Source organism: Petaurus breviceps, unplaced genomic scaffold, assembly GCF_028583685.1.
Source record: "Petaurus breviceps papuanus isolate PSGF00001 unplaced genomic scaffold, PetGlider_PUasm1.0 90842, whole genome shotgun sequence".
Classification (NCBI taxonomy): domain Eukaryota; kingdom Metazoa; phylum Chordata; class Mammalia; order Diprotodontia; family Petauridae; genus Petaurus; species Petaurus breviceps.
The window spans coordinates 14,643,381-14,661,242 of record NW_027187358.1 but is presented as its reverse complement, the minus strand read 5'-3'; the positions used below and the strand labels follow the sequence as shown (position 1 = coordinate 14,661,242).

General features: G+C 39.4%; 1 protein-coding gene across 15 annotated transcripts in view; it reads left to right on the top strand.

Annotated features, from left to right (window-relative positions):
- NRXN1 (neurexin 1) overlaps nucleotides 1–17,862 on the top strand; it is a 1,464,789-nt gene that overhangs the window by 887,504 nt on the left and 559,423 nt on the right. Inside the window, exon 1 of one of the 15 annotated variants that reach the window (XM_069071689.1) lies at nucleotides 15,235–16,676. The exons of 11 other annotated variants lie outside the window; for them this stretch is intronic. In XM_069071689.1, coding sequence (XP_068927790.1) covers nucleotides 16,370–16,676 — 307 coding nt within the window. In that variant the 5' untranslated portion in view covers nucleotides 15,235–16,369. Of the gene's footprint in view, nucleotides 1–15,234; nucleotides 16,677–17,862 lie in introns of those variants that run through there. 3 more of the 15 variants (XM_069071688.1, XM_069071687.1, XM_069071686.1) reach the window with 3 other exon arrangements.

The window sequence follows — 17,862 nt, the reverse complement described above, 5'->3', positions numbered from 1 at the left end:
ATTGATTAGAATTTTCACATGATATTCAGAGCACAGCTCTCTTCCATATCTGAAAAGCTCCAATTTCCTCACACTGAATTGATTACAAGCTAATAGCAGTAGTTAATTTTGTGGGAAAACTAAGAGGTAGGTAAATGTTCACTGAAATTTGCATAGTTTTCAATTTCCTAATATTAACAAATGCATGCAGACTCTTCATGAAAATCACCTATATTTTTAATAGAGAAAGGGAAGAAATAATCCTATGTATCACATCAAATTCTAGGTAATTAGCTTGTATAGCAGTTTAATTCTTTTTTCTTGGAGTATTAATAGGTTAGCTCAAAGTACAATATAAAGGGTTTTTTTTTAATCTCTGCTATTGATTGGCTATGAAGTCATATGTTTAGGAGTCCTCTTGCAGTTTCTCTAGGGACTATTTATTTAAATTGAAAAAAATCAGTATTACTTGAAACAATAACAAAAACTTTGCTGTAACAGTACAAAGGAGGGCACTGCCTAATCCTTCAAGTAGGAAATTGCTTTTCTTCATGATCCATTGCATTCATACTGTTTCTGGCTGCTATTGCTATAGGAGAAAGGTAATAGGGTGGCTCTCCTTTTACCATATCTGTTTGAAGCTCAGGTGCTAAATTATGGTTAAAGTCGATAAATTAAAATCCTTCCCCTCCTCTCCATCATCATCAACATCATTAAAACTTGACTGAAATGATCTTGGAGTCACACGAGGATATCTGTGGATAACAAGGCCAGAGAAAGTTTAGATGGAAAGGTGAAAAGGAAATTTAAGGAGGCAGCAGTGGGGTGTACTGGATGGCATTTGCATAGCATTTGAAGGCTTGCAAAGCACCTTACCCTGTTTTACACTCTCATTTGATCCTCTCAATTACCCAATGAGAGTTGCTAAATCATTCCATCAGTCAACAAACATTGATTTAGCATTTCCTATAAGCCTGGTACAATCCTATGTGTTCATGAAACGAAGAGAAATGAAACAATTCCCGCCATCAAAAAGCTTACCCCTTCAGGGAAGAGGAAACAGGTAAGAAAGTAGTCAAAAAGTAAGAAAAATAGTCCTTACCTTCAAGGAGATTACAATCTACCAAAGGAAATAACAAGTATGTAGGTACATTAGAGATACATGCAAAGTAAACACAAGGTAATTTGTCAGGGAACACAAGCATCTCCAGGGGCACTTTGGGGCGCAATGGATAGAGTGCCAGGCCTGGGCTCAAAAAGACTCATCTTCATGAGTTCAAATCTGACCTCAGACACTTCGTAGCTGTGTGACCCTGGGCAAGTCACTTAACCCTGTCTGCTGCATCCATTTCCTCATCTGTAAAATGAGCTGGAGAAGTAAATGGCAAACCACTCCAGTACCTCTGCCAAGAAAACACCAAATGGGGTCACAAAGAATAGGACACAACTGAAACGACTGAACAATTATTTAATAGATATTTGTAGCCCTTCCCTGGATCATTATACAGGCCCAATTTCAAAGACTACTGTGATGAAGGTAGATTTGAGGCAGATTTGTTTGTGATCCTCTTTCATTGTAATTTCTTTGGAAAAATTATTCATAATATTTAAAATCTGAAGGAAAAGTGGCTTCTTTCACTGTAATTCAAACTTAGCTTGTACTGGGTGACATAATTTATAGTTTTCCAGGAGGCATTTAATAAATATTTGTTAATTAATTGCTTGATCGTGAACAGAGCTATAACTAAGGTGAGATGATCTGGGCTTTCCAGGGCTAATATAGAAAGTGATAACAGCAGTCTACCCTTTTTGTAGGCAGAAACAATTAAGCCAACACCTGATTAGCAATAATAATTAATAGACTGCTTGCTCCACACTCCCCTTCCTGGCCACCCTTTCTCCCATCTCTACCCTGGGTCTGTATCTTTACTCAGTCAAGCTTCTTTACACCCAGTCCCTCCTATCACCCTGCTCCATCCAGCAGAATAACTTCCTCAACATCAGTCAGGGAAGTATCAATGTTTAAAAACCCTGGAGGGAATTCTGTACTAACACATAGGGTCTCTCCCACTAAATTCATCTCTCCCAAGTTCCAGAATTTCTAGTTAAAGCTCTGATTATAATCATAATTTTAGAGCTAGAAGAGCCTTTAGAAGCCATGTAGTCCACCTTCCTTTTGTTGCTGAGAAAACTTGCCCATGGTAATACAAGTAATAATAGGTAGCAATGTTTTGAACCCAGGTTCACTGACTCCAAATTCAATTCTTTTCCCACCCTCCAATGCTGCCCACACTATCATAATTCAAAGAAGTATTTTGAGCTTAAGGCAGAGAAATGATTGGTCTGTCTCACTGAAACAGGTCCCTTTTCAATATTTAGAACCTAAGCCTTGTTAATGAAATACATTTTATGTTTTAGAGAAAATGAGGATACCCCTCCCCAACTCTACCTCCCAGTCATAATAAATCCAGGTTTAATTTAGGGGCAACAATGAAAAAAAATTGTTTTTTTTCTGCCCTATTTGGGCAAACTCCCTAAATCTGGAAACTGTGCTAGTGTCTGTCCGTTTTTCATTAGGTCCATAATACAATCTAAAAGTAAAACAGCAAAATATTCATCTGAGAATATTATCAGAAAAGAGGAAAAGCCCCAGGTATGTTCCGTTTTAATTCCTGGCATGCATTAGATATTGAAGACCACACCATATGCCTAATGAAAGCTTCATTAGGAAGACATTAGTAGATTAATCCTACTCACTGTGTGGTTTATTTTATTTAGAATGCAATAAGGTAAGTTCATTAGTTTGCAGAGTTAATGTTTTCTACTGTACCTCAACACAACCAGGAATAATTCCTCAGAGATCCACAGATCTCACTAACACCTGTCAAGATAAACACATGGTTCTCTGGGGGAATCATCTTGGCAATATATCTGAGAAGATCTAGGGGAAAAGTAACTCTTTCACACATATAAAAAAAGGTACACAGTAACAAAAAAAAACTGATTAATGATTTTTTCAAATGCCTCAGAGGTCAAATATATCTTATACAAGTAAAGGAAAAATTGTGTCTGTCCTTTCAGAATAAATATTTGGGATCATATGCTGCTCCATTTGAAAAACATGTTTAGGAATTTGAAGAATATGGAATAATTATGCCATTTGAATTGAATCACTGAAAGGTTATCTGGGACCTGTAATCAAATCTCCATCAATCCCATAGCAAATATATGAGATTATAAGTTTTGTTATAGTAATATTATTTGCACTGTTATAGTTAAGATGCTGTCAGTATTTCCATTATAATCCCCCATTTTCAGGGATTTATAAGCTGGCTATAAACATTTGCTCTGCAATATACCCTGGCAGTGAGCACCTTAAGTTTCATAGTAAATTTTCTTTATAAAGTATAAGAAAGACACTGATCTTTTTTGACTATACTTAAGACATGAGTAGGGAAAACATGATAATAGCTTCCATTATTCTTTATAATCATTTAATTTAGTGTTCAAACTAAAATTCTCTGAATCGGAAGGTATAGAAACAGGATATCTAGATACATGGAAAAGTTTTGTTTTATTTTAGAAATAGTATTAGTGGCTTACCGGATACAGACTTGGCATTTAGCAAAATCTTTGTTTAATAAAGTTGTTTTGTTATTTTTTAAAGATAATCTTGTTGGAGATATGCATAAAGTAGAATAATGGTGTTGGTAATGAGCAAAAATCATTGGACTAGTTGTGATTTCAAACAGTAATAGTAAGTCAACTTTATATAACACCTTCAGGTTTACAAAGTAATTTAATTACTTTGCAAATTAATTCAAAACAACCCTGTGAAGTAGGTAGGCTCATTATTATTCACATTGAAAGGATTATAAAACTGTGGATCAGAAAGTGAAAGCAACAGCTGGTAAATTTCAGAGCTAGGATCCAAACCCAGATCTTCTGATTTCCCAACTAGACTTTTTCTGTTGTACCAATCTCTAGGCCAGTGCAAAAATGGAGGTACTTTTATGACACTGTGGGCCATTTTATGGACTCGTCCATTTCCAAACTCTTTCATGTCTTCCTCTTTTGTCTAAGTTCACTTAACACCCAAATTCAGGACTACCTACAAATTTCCCCAACTGAGATGAAAACTAAAGCCAAGGTTGGACAATATCTAAAATAGACAGCTCTCTTCGTAATACATTAATATCTACCTTTATTCCTTTTTTTCTGGAGCTTTGATTTCTTCAGCATTGGGATCTCCAGGTATTTCTATCAATAGAGATTAGCAACTGCTCTGCACCTTCATAGCCTTAGAGACTTGCCTAGAGTATTGAGAGATTAAGTGATTGCAGGGTCATACAGCCAACCATGTGAAACCAAGTCCTCCTAACTCCAAACTCCAAGGCATTCATTATACCAGACACCAGTCACCAAACTGCCTCATAGTCCTTCCTAACAAGTACACACACACACACACACACACACACACACACACACACACACTCCCCACAACCCTGAATGAGGGTGTCGGCCACAGAATACTTTCAAAATGTCACTGTTCAATTCAATAAGAATATATTCAACTTCTGGTATCAATCTTTCCTATAGCTGATGTTGGTTTAGATTGGAACCAGGCACTTCAGGACCTGGCAGGGGTAAGGTGCTTGGTTCTATTTTTTTTTGCCTATTTGGGGTGCATAGGATTAGCAGTAAAAGGAATGCTGAGCCACTGTCAGTGATAGAGGAAAGATCAGAGAAAATAGAAGAGGCCTCATGAGATGAGAGATGTATCAGACTGAGAAGAGAATGTACAAGCTATAGGCAAGTTAACTCAATTTCCATTCATGTGACAATTCAAAAATGCATCATTAAAGACTTTGTTGGCAGACACCTAGAAAAAGAAGTAGTGATTACAGCAAGTTGATGCAGTTTTACTAAGAATAGATCCAACTAAACTAACTAAATCTCCACTTTAGATAAGATTACTAAACTAGGGGAAGAACTGAATGTTGGGGATAGAGCTTATCTAGGTTTTGGGAAGGCAAATAGTATCTTCCACTATTCTTATGGAAGACATGAAGAAATATTGATTAGAAAATAATATTCTCAGACAAATTCAGAACTGGTTGGATGACCTGACTCAAAAAGTAGTTGCTAATGGTTCAGGATCAGGCAGAAGGTATATGGTGATGTGTCCCAAAGATCTCTGCTTGACTCTGGGCTGTTAAATTAAGCCTTTTCATCAGTGACTTGGATAAAGACACGTATGGCACGCTCATGATTTTGCAGATGACACAGAACTGGGAGGGAATGCTAATACTTTGAATGACAGAATTAGGATACAAAAGGATCCTGATAGACTAAAACAATGGGTTAAATCTAATTTGATAGAACTCAATAGGGATAAATGTAAAGTGTTCTGCTTTGGTACCAAAAAAAAAAATTAACTTCATAAATATAGAATGTGAAAGGCTAGGTTAGCTAATAGTTATTCTGAGAAAGATTGGGACTAAAGCAGGGGGGCAGGGAGGGGAAAGGAGTTATTTACCTGAAACCTCCATATGTCAGCAGTGAAATGAAAAGAAATGCAAAGAAAGTTAATTTACTCTTAAGATGAATCAAGAGAAAAATAGCTTCCAGAATTCGGAAGGTGATAGTCCCACTGTACTGGGCCATTGTTCTATAACCAGGATGATTAAGGTCCTTAAGCTCATAGGATTTTGAAATTGGTTGAAAGAACTGTGCATAGAGAAGAGAATACTGGCAGTAGGGGGTTTCTGGTGGGGCTTGATCCCTTACTTCAAGTATTTTGAAGGATTATCATGTTGGGGGGGGGCGGGGATTAGAGTTGTTCCCTTTGAGCCCAGTAGGCTTCCATCCATTGATAAAATGTGTAGAAGTAACAAAGAAGCACATTTAAGCTTGATATCTGGAAAAGCTTCCTAACAAACACAGAGTTGTCCAAAAGTGGAATGGGTTCCCTGGAGAAGAAATGGATTCCCCCTCCTTGGAGGTCTGCAGGCAGAGGTTGGATGACCGCCTGACAAGTATGTTACAGTATAGATTCCCTTCATCTGAGTTGGACTAGATGGCCTTTGAGATCCCTTCCAACTCTCAAATTCTGTGTTTAATCAGCTTTAACTATAATAACAATTACATTATTATAAAAGCTACATTTTTTTCTCTGCCAGTAAATACCACTCCTTGGGCACAGGATCAATATACCATTTGTCCCTTCTTTATGGTGGCATTATCATCTGACTGTGTCTAAAATAATTTGGGGTATCTACATTTTGGGTTTATTGATGTTTCTGGTCTAAATGGCCTTAATATATGTGTCTGTCTGTGAGGGGGCAGGTAGAGAGTACAGTGAAGTGGTAGCAAAGAGACTCAAGGAGAGTGATAAAGGATAGGTATACTCTCAATAATGTGTATAGTAACCTTGCTAGAAGTAATGTGAATAGATTGTTAGATTTAGAGCTTGGAAAACTTACATTCAAATCTTGTCCTTAACTGTCTTTGTTAACTTGGGCAAATCACTAAATCTCTTTGAGCCTCGGGTCATGTCCCATGATGCTACTAATTTATAGGCTAGTTATAATCTGCTTGCTGGTGGGTGTTTCCACACTTCCAGAATGTCTGCCCCACTATCTGGAATCAAATGGCATTGCAATTCTCTGAGAGAAATGAAAGGTAGGTTGGTTCTGGTCTAATGAGGAGAGGACTTATTTGAGGAAAAAGATTTTGAGCTAAGTTTGAAATAACAAAAGACTAAAAGGAAAAGGAATAACTGTTTCATTAAATAGAGAAGAGAGGAAGAGGAAACTCAGCAGTAGGAGTGGTAAGTTGGAGCAGTGAAAGGGAATTCACTGTTGCGTGGTGGCACATAAAGCCAGTTAGGAGGTGTGGGGTGAATAGGGGTGAACTTATTCTTGAACCCATGGAGAATTAAGAATTTGAAGGGGACTGTGATGTGGCCTTACTATCATGCTTGTTATCTGCTGCTCTTATACAATCAAACAGTAAGAGGTTGACAGCAGAGGGCCTAATGAAGAGGTGATTTAGGATAGAATTAGCAGAGTCTGGACCAGATGTTTTTATAGTTGAAATGGAAAAACAGGGTCAAAGTGAGAGGCTGTTGCATAGCAAAAATAAGGCTTGATCACGGCCTAGATGTAAGGGGTGAAGAATATGAAATCATCTCTGCAAATATGGGCCTATGGGTCAGATAATCAACTCTATTTGCTCAGTTAACAAAAACAAAGTATACAACATGGACAGAGGTGCTCAGGTCAGTGATGAAGAAGAAGTCATATACAGGATTGCTACTTTCCAAATAGTGCCCAGAAATGGTTTTAGGGGTTCACAAGAGGAACATCCCCTTTACCTTGCACAATAAATGTTCCATGATTGACTGTTTCCCTTTCCCTTTCACCTTCTAATGAACAGAAATCTGAATTAGTTTAATTTTATATTTAGAATAGGACTTGTCACACTTTTATTCTAGGACCCCTCTGCCTCTTGCCTCTCCCTTTATCCCACTTTATAAGTGAGTTTGTTAGAACTATATTCGGCAAACTCTTTTAATAGTTAATAAAAAAAAAAAGATGAACTGAGCTTGAGATTTCAGTAAAAAGAAAAGCCCAGATTTATAGAATTTTGCCTTGGGGTCCCAAACCAGAATTTAATAGCACAATGGGAGAGCTTAGGTGAAACACTGGAAATAGTTCAATTTCATTTCAATCAACAAATGTTTATGAAAGAAGAGTATTCAAGAAAAATCCCAACCCAGAACACTTGCCATCATGGAGTTCACAGAATAAAACTTATTGGTTCATGATCCCTAGGTCAAAGAGAATATCAAGGATTCAACCTAATTTGGGGATAAGGTAAGGAGACTAGGTTTCTGTTATCACCAGAACTTTTTTCTCAAAGCACATATGCCTGTACTCTGATAAAAAATGGAAAACAAAAACAAAAAGCCCAGTGCATCATTACGCAATTTTTAGTGAAGGACGTGAGGGGGGAAATGTTTCATGTTACAGATCATAATGGTTAACCACAAAATATTGAGTAAAACGTGAAAAGAAATTAAATTTCAAAGATATAACCCACAGAGTCCATACTTTGCTAAAGTCTGACTTATGAGGACATTGATTCTTGCGTTCTCTTAAAAGTAACTGGAGAGGAAAAGGGAAGGGAATGAGCATTTATTAAGGGCCTTCTATAGGCTAGAGACTGTGCTAACTGCTTTTTGTCTCATTCTCACAAGAACTCTGTGAGTTAGGTGTTGTTATTATTCCCATTTTATAGCTGAGGAAACTGAAGCAGGCAGAGGTTGAGTGATTTGCCTAGGGCCATGCAGCTCTTATGTTTCAAAGGCCAGATCTGAATTTAGTTATTCCTGATTCCATGCCCAGCTCTTTCTCTAGATGCCACTCTTACACTGTAGAGGAGATAATTCTTCCACTGGAACTCAGCTTTGATCTTTTAGATAGAGTTTATAATCTAGTAATTGTTATTTTGTTGATTTAGTCACTTCTTACTCTTCATGACCCCATTTGCGGTTTTCTTGGCATAGATACAAGAATGGTTTGCCATTTCCTTCTCCCACTCATCTTATAGATGAAGAAACTGAAGTAAACAGGGTTAAGTGACTTGTCCAGGGTCACACAGCTAATATGTGTCTGAGACTATATTTGAACTCAGGTATTTCTGACTCCCAGGGCCAGTACTTTATCCACTTGTACCACCTAATTTCCCCCACAATATAATAGAAACATTTGAGAGATCTGATATTTGGAGTAATTATTGGCCAATACCATTGCACTTCATACTGTAGGTCTGTGTTATAGTTGAAAAGCCTTAATTGCAAGACTAGTCATTGCTATAGTGGCACTAGAAAATGATGCTGACCCAGACAGGAAAGCAATTGACCAAACTATACTTCTAAAAGAGATCATACAAGCCCTATTGAAATGGATCCAATGCTTATATACATACATGTGTGTATGTATTTATTAATTTTCATTTAAAATAATCTATTTCCTACCCTTCCCACATACCTCCCCCATACTTGAAAAATGATTAAATGAAAGCCCCTTGAAGCAAATATACATAGTTAAGTAAAACTAATTCCTTCATTGTCCATTTCCAAAAATATATAGGTAATAATATATAGGTATCTTATAACCTGATTCCATCAGGAAGTATATCAAGAAAGTTTCATCATGGATCCTTGGGAATTATGATTAGTCATTGTATAGATGAAAATTCTCAAGTCTTTCAAAGTTCTTTGCAAGATCTTTTAAAAATTATTATTATTATTATTATGCTCAACCTTCCCTCTGAGGATAGGTGCCTCTGGGTTCCACCCATATTCCAGATTCAAGGTTTTCTGAATTTCACAGCTCCCAAGGCCCCAGAGTAGCTACTTCTGAGGCATTCCTGCCCTCCCATCTCAAAAGCCAAAATATACAGACACTTTGAACTTGCTTAGGCTTTTTCCCCCTATTATGCTGACACCAGAAGAAATGCAAAATGTAATTCTGACACCTTCTTCATTTTTAATTTTAAAAAATTTGGTGCTGCCTGTGGGTTTTAATAATGCTTCCCCTCTGCTGCTTTTAATGCCTACTTTTCTATTTAAAAAGCTTAGCACTGAGCTGTAAGGATTCCCAATTAAGCTTAAGAAAAACATGAAAAGGTTGGAAGTGTCTGTCTGACAGCCATCCTGTTTCTTGAGACAGTAGGGTTGGTTTGGCGAGCACAAGCACAAAAAAAAAATAATTAAAGATGACTTGTCCTCTTTTGTCTCTCCATATATTCTCTCTTCTTTCCACCATTCCCCTTTGCCATCCTCCTTTCCCTATATTGCCTCCCCCTTTACAGACTTCTTCCTGGATACCATAACTCCTCACATTTGATTTTCCTCCCCACTTTTTCCCACATTCAACTCTTGTGTTCTATCTAATGATTCAGCCTCCAGGAATCCAAATAATTTATTCTTGCTAACAAAGGAAGGGGTATATATGATTAGTGTCTACTTTGGGTAACTCCTGCCACGTGGATAGATACAGAAGAAGTCATTATCCCTGGCTTCTGGAATTTACAGACTAATTTTGGAGATAAGATTAACATATGTGAACCAGTGAGAGGACATTGAATGATTATATGTGGTTAGTACATGTGGTATAGATGATAATGCTCTAATGAGTGAAATCTGTCCATATTTCCCATTATATTCCCTGCTTAAATAAAACCTTGCAGGGGTTCCCTATTGACTGTAGAAAAAAATACAAGCTCCCTGAAAAAATGTGAAAAAAGGACTCAACTTACTTTCCTAGATTAATTTCCTCTGTATACAATCTCTGTTGGGGCATCTAGGTGACCCAGTAGATAGAATGCCAAGCATGGAGTTAGGAAAATTTAAGTTCAAATCCAGTCTCAGACAGTTACTAGCTGTGAGACCCTGGTTAAGTCACTTAACCCTGTTTACCTCAGTTTCCTCATCTGTAAAATGAGCTGGAGAAGGAAATGGCAAACCACTCCAATATCTCTGCCAAGAAAACACCCAAATGGAATCACAGAGTCAGACATGACTGGAAGAGGACTGACTGAACTGACTGAATACTCTATTTTCTATCCATTAATAGCTGTCTCCATCACTCCTTGGGCCATCTTACCTGTGTGCCTTCTTCTAAGCTCTCCCTTAGATTTAGCGTATATGCTGTCATCATCTCTACCTTTCATATTCCCTCTCTTTTGTCCAGAGCCTGCTTAAGCGGTGGCTTTCTTTCAAGAGCCTTCCCTTCTCCCCTTAGTAGTTCTTACTTTCTCCCTCCTCGTTGACCTTTTACCCCAATCACTTTATTTTCTTTCTTTTTTTTATACTTAGCAGTGCATATACGATACCCTTTTCCCATTAAAATTCTCCTGGGATCCCTGGGGTAAGAACCATTTTGTTTTTGTCTTTCCTCTTCAAATCCTAGAACCCAAAGTACCTTGCACATAAAGGATGCTCAATGAATTTTTAATTGAATTGGGGAAAATAACAATAATAATCACAGTAACACTTATGAAGTGATTTCTATAAGTCAACTTATTTGTTTCTAGCAAACAATTCTATGTGGTTAATAGTACAAGATGTAAAATCCCCATTTTAAGTGTAGAGATGAAATAATATGCCTAAGTTCATACAGATAATTAGTGGCAATCCTGAGACTCAAACCAGGATCACACATTGTTTGAGCTAAAAGATATCTTAGAAATCATCTAATACCATCCCCTTTTATTACAGTTAAAGGCAGGGAGGTCCCCAATTGCTAAAGGGACTTGCTTACAGTCAGCTAGAAAGCTAGATGGTGCAATGGATAGAATGTTGGATTTGGGGTCAAGAAGTACCAAGTTCAGATTAGGCTTTCAATACTTCTAGTTTGAGAATTTGAAGGTGACTGCTTGTGGCCTTACTATCATGCTTATTATCTGCTACTCTTATACAACAGTAAGAGGCTGATAGTGGAGGGCCAAGTCATTCAACTCCTGTCTTCCTCAGTTTCCTCATGTGTAAGACAGAGATAATAATAGCACCTACCTCCCAGGGATGTTTGTGAAGATAATATGAGATAAAATTTGTGAAGGGCCTTGCAAAACCTTCAAGCACTATATAAATTCTAATTGTTGTTTATTAAAGTTACAAAGCCAGTGAGTGAAAGGCTAGGATTTGAACTTGGATCTTTTGACAAGTCTTGTCTCATAATATTTTAATGAAATTTAATAATGATGTAAAGTTGGGGCTGCTAGGTGGCACAGAGAAGAGAGCATTGATTCTGGAGTCAGGAGGACCTGAGTTCAAATGTGACCTCAGACACTTAATACTTAGTAGCCATGTGACCTTGGGTGAGTCACTTAACCCCAATTTCCCTGACTTCCCTCTTCCAAAAAAGCAAAAAATAAAATAAAATAATGATGTAAAGTTCTTAATTTGGGTTAAAAAAATAAACTACACAAAGTTAAAAATAGGGACATAAAAAGTCACATGAGAAAGACAAGGAAGGTTTAAATAGATTGCAAGTTCAATATACATGAACCTGGCACATATTTGTAACCCCAACGTCTGGCTCTGGGGATACATATTATGTACTTAATAAAGTCATGTTGATTGATTGATACTATTTAATTAATGCCTCTTGATTGATTGTGATATTACTGCCAAAAAAAAGCTGATAGGATCTCAAGTTGTTGATAAAAGTCTAGGACAAGGATGGTGATGGGTTAGCTGTATTCCCTTTTTTCTTGTCAGACCACTTTTTTCAATATAGTATTTAGTTCTAGGTGCCACATTTTAAAAAGAAGATGACCAAGATAGAAAAAAAAAACCCTGGGAACTAGGTTATAGAAAAAATGACCATTTAGCCTGGTGAAGAGAAGACTCATGGGACACATAATAGGCGTTTTGAAGTATTTGAAGGGTTTTGATAAGAAAACCTATATTCTGTATGAATGCAGAGTGCAGATCAAATCAGAAAGATAAGTTTTGTCTCAGTAGATGGGGGTAGAGAGAAACTTCATAACCATTAGAACTATCCAAAAATGGGATGAACTTACTCATGTGGTCACAACTCCCCATTCAGTTGGAGGTGTTCAAGCAACAGCTGGTTAACTGTTGCTAGACATACTATAAAAGTGATTGGAGTTTCAGGTGTGCATTGAGTAAAATTATTTCTGAGGTCACTTCCAATTCTCAAAGTCTATGATTGTAAGGGGTAGGGGAAATATTTTTTCACTTGATAGACATAGAATCCGATTCTCAGAGGCTTTGCAATTTGCCCAAAGTCACAGGGCTAACTAACTGTAAAGTGTGACCCAGAACCTGGGTCTTGTGTGCTCTTCTCATCATACCACACTATAAAATGAGAGACTTGGAAATAAGAACTTTGAACATACAACCTTTCTTCTATTTCCCTTTCCTCTTTTCCTTTATAAGCCTCTTGCTGCCTTTATTTATTTTTTTTTATAAACTAAAGAGCTTTCACTTTTTTTCATGGTTGCCATCCTTAAGATTTAGTCACCAGGTAGACAGCCTATATTTTCTGGTTTAGTCCTTAGAAAGCAGACTCAGTGTGATTGTAGGATCATACTCAAAGCTTTTCTAACATGTTAGAATCTTCTGGAGCTTGGACCCTGCTGGCATAGCCTTTGAAAATACAAGGTCACTTCTATGACATGATGAGACATGGGAAAAAAATTTGGAGGAAGTTTTACCAAACCTTGGAAAATGTAAAAACTTGCTAGATAAACTCTATACGTATTCAAGAGTTTGGCTATTCACACAGGAAGAATCAAATGAATGAAGAATGCCTATTTGCCCATATCAATTACATTTCCATGGACAGTCTATATATATATAGGGCTGGTTCATGAGCATACACCAGTTCCATCAGTTCTTTCTATCCTGAGGAAGGTGTCCAATGAGGTCTTAAAAATATTATACATAGGGATTAGAAGTTAACTAAGAATGACAGGCCAGTGTATGTGTGTGAGTGTATGTGTTTGTGTGTAAAAATGGAGAAAATATTTGAACTGCCTACCTAAAGTGGTTGTTATGAAGACTTCACTTTGTAACCCTTAAAGCTCTATTTGAGTTATTCATGACTGATATTCTTGTGCTTCCATGGGAATGCTCACAAAAAAAAGAAGGGAATGGAAATATTAGATAGAAGTTTAGGGGAAGAGGTGTGGATTGAAAAATAATGATTTCAGAATTATTCCTGCAGAAGTCATAGCTGAAACTGTAAGATTGGGTGAGATCTTTGAGGAAAGACTGTATAAAAAAGAGATTTTATAGATGAAGGTGTTTTCTACCTAAACACTACCTAATGCACAGCAGTTGTACAGTTGACATGTCTCATTCAAAATTAGTCATGATACATGGTCCTTGCCAAGTGCATGTGAAGTTTTTAAACTTCCCTACAGATTTCCCTACATGCAAGGTAGCAATATATCCAACTACAATTTAAGATGTAGGTGACTGATTGAGTTGATTCATTTCTTCAGGAAAGAATTTTATTATTTATTTTCTAGGATATAAGTCTGTATAATTATTTACAATTGGAGTTTTTTTTCAATTAAATTCAAAAAACATATTTGAATTGAGCTTTAGGATACACATTTGTGAGGAAATATTACATATACAGGTAATTATTGATCAAACTATTCTCATTTATTTTTCAGAAGAGGTCTTAAAAATATATCAAACCACAGGAAACTTAAAACCACCATCAATCAACACATATTGAAACTCTTTATTGTACCTCATACTGACCTATGTTCTTGTTGTTCTTCCCTCCTCCCAATTAAATCATGAGCCATCTGTTCCGGAAAAGAAATCCATTCAGTATCCTTAACCATGCAAAACCAGATTTAGAATGGTAGCTTTAGGGTGGTAGTCCTTCAACTTTTCCAATTCTTTGAGCGATTATCTTTATCATCCTTCCAAGTAACATTCACATGGTTATCTCATTTACTCTTTAGGATAAACCTATAAGGTGGAGAGTGTAAGAACTATTCCCATTTCCCTGATAAGAAGACTGAGGCTTAAAAGTATTGTCATTAAGTGGCAGCAAGGGGAATGTCATGGACGAAAAACCCAGGTCTTTTTCACTTTCAAGTTAATTACTCTTTTTAGTATACCTCAAGATGCTACTTTTTGTTCAATAAATAATAATTCAGGTTGTCAATTTCCTGCTTTACTTGGGAGTCTTAGCATTCCCTTGATGCCATTTCTCATTATGACCTGGAGTATAAGGACAACCCCATCTCCCCCATACAATAGCATACCAGTGGTGAGTTCTTAAGGGGATATCATTTTGTATTTGTCTGTGTCCCGCCCCTGCCCTTATTTCTCTTTCTCCCGTTCTCTCCTCTCCCATCTCTTCAGAGCCGAATTCACTTATCGTTTATCTCCTAATTATTTTTTTTAATTCCTTGCATTTTTACTGCTGTTTATGAGCTATGATGCTGTGGCTCAACATGATCAGTGGTAACGGAGAACTCTTTGTTATGAATAATGTGTGTAATTACCAGATCATCAAAACTGATGCTTGAGTAGATAGTGTCAAGCCATATTTAGCAGATTGGGTTTGAACACCTGGTAGAACAAGTTTCGTCCAATAAAAAGAGCGGAATTCATTCCTTTTGAAGATGTCAGTGAGCTCTCAAGACAGTGGTACATCTGAACCACCGAGGTAGGGGAATGGGGCCTTTTACCGCCTTAATTTGGAAGGAGAGATCACCTGCAGAAGAGGCAGAGTTGCTTTCTTAGGTGTTCCCCCTAACGGTGTACACGTGTCCCTTTGATATGTAGAGAATTAAAGTCAGAGCGAAATCTGGGCGATTTTTGTGGGCAGCTAGACTCAGCCTCCCTCTTTAACATAGGCTCGTCCTCTGCATTGCATCCGAGCTTCGGTGATTTGCTGTTTGGAGACTGCAGATTTGCATAGAGCCCCTTCTCTTCGGAAGCGTGTGTATGTGTGTGTGTGTGTGTGTGTGTGTGTGTATGTGTGTGTTTCTTCTTCTTCTGGTTCTTCTCTCTCTCTCTTTCTCTTCCTCTCTCTCTTTCCTTTTCCCTCCCTACTTCTTTCAGAAGGGTGCACTATTCTGTCGGAAAACATCGTCGGGTATTACTGTCAATAGTCAGACCACTGAGATTGCATTGGGAGCAGTCTGATTATCGCAGCCTTCGCCCGTGGTGAGCTGGCTGCCCAGAGATTGCCTGTGCGAGCAAGGCGAACCGGCTGAAGCTGAATGGAGGGAAGAGGAGGATCAATTTGATGGGCTTTTTCTTCACCCCTTAAAGGAGCTTTGGCCGGCGAAGTGGCCTCTCTTGTCCACATTCAAAATGCTGAACGGCTGGATATCTAGTGGATTCTTGGAGTATGGATGTCATTTAGAAGGGGGGGACTTCTTGGAGGTTCTTTAACATCCTTCTTCTCTCCTCCCCCCCCCCCCAAAAAAAAAAATCCCCGCACACTCATGCACACACCCTAAACTATTTGGGAGTATTGAGAACCTGGAGCCCTGGAAAGCTGGGACCAGCCCCTGGGTGTGTGGTATTTCTTGCCCGGGGTTACCTTTTCGGACCAGTCCCACACAAGCTGGATTCACCTTGACTATGTTTCGGATTGTTTTGGGTGGAAGGCGCCACGGACTCCAGGCTCGGGAGAAGACTGTCCGGAGGGAAAGGATGGGTGCCCTGGTGCGGTGAGGCTGCCGGCACTCGGTGTGTGTGAGGCGCTGCCTCTTCGCCCACCCCCCCGCTCCCCGCACCCTGGGCCGCCCCTTTCCCCCGGTAGCCAAAGTTTGCCTCCCGCTGCGGCTGCACCTCTCCCAGCGCCTAGCCATGTACCAGAGGATGCTCAAGTGCAGCTCGGAGCTGGGGTTCCCCGGCAGCAGCGGTGGCGGCGGCGGCGGCGGCGGCGGCGGTGGCGGCGGCGGTGGTGGTGGCGGTGGCGGTGGCGGCGGCGGCGCGGGGGGGCGCCTTGCTCTGCTTTGGATAGTTCCTCTTACCCTCAGCGGCCTCCTAGGAGTGGCGTGGGGGGCATCCAGTTTGGGAGCGCACCACATCCACCATTTCCATGGCAGCAGCAAACATCATTCAGTGCCTATTGCTATCTACAGGTCACCTGCTTCCTTGAGAGGCGGACACGGTGGGTTCCAGATGCCAAGTTCTCTCCGGTTATTCTCTAAGCTCCCCCCTCCCCTAGTCTCTAAGATTTGAGAGCAGGAAAAGGGGTGTGAGTGTGTGTATGAGTGTGTAAGTGTGTGTGTGTGTATAGTGTAGTGTAGTGTATTCCACTTATTCCTTAGGAGACAAAAGGAAGGGGAGGGGGTATCTCTGCTGTTTGTGGGGGTGGGAGGGGCATTCCTTATCTAGATCCTCAGGGGGAGAGATGTTGGTGCCTTTTTTTATGCCTAGCCAGAGGCTGGGTATCAATGCCCGGAGGGCAGCGTTACTTGCCAAAGGTTGGGGGGATGGGATGGGATCTGGAGTAGGGCTCTGTTGGGGGCGCAAAAGCAGCTAGCTTGGGTAGTGTCAGAATAGGCAAAGGCTATGCAGTGCTCTTTTCTCCCTGCCTGTTCAGCCGCTCCCCTCCATCTAGATTCCCTCCCTCCACCACTCCCCCTCCTTCTCCTCGACTCCCCCTCCCCCAAGTATGTATATATATATATATGCATATATATACGCACACATACATACATCCTTTTGATGTGTTGTACATCCTCCTCTGACCTGGGATGGAAGAGATTCCAGCTTCTGCTTTTCTTCGAAGTCATTCTAGACTAAAAGTGGCTTCCAAGTTAACCAGTCTTGAAGACTCACTCAACAGGAGGTTCGAATCCTATATGTTGCCCGTTCCTCTCCTGAGGAGGAGTGAAATAAGAAGGGAACGGAGGCTCCATCAGCATACTCAGCAATTCTACACCAGGCCATGGCCAATTGGTTGTACTGCCCACTCCACCCTAACCTCTCTTCGGGCCTTTTGCCCTAGCGAGGCTCTTTTCTAAGCAGAGCTACCAGAAGCTTGTAGACCAAAGCCTAATCTGGCTTTTTTGAGAATGCCCAGCACATTGCTGGGATAAGGGATAAGGCTACTAGTCCACTTTCCCCCCCAGGTTTGTTTGTTGTTGGGTTTTTGTTTGTTTGTTTGTTTGTTTTTAATGACCTCCTGGGCAGTGAGTAGGGGGAATGAAAGCTCCGGACTTTGTCGGACTGGGTTAGGTAGGCTGCGGAGAGGGGATGAAGTTCGGAAAGATAAAGCCTTAGGGGCAAACACGCACGCGCGCGCACACACACACACACACACACACACACACACACACACACACACACAC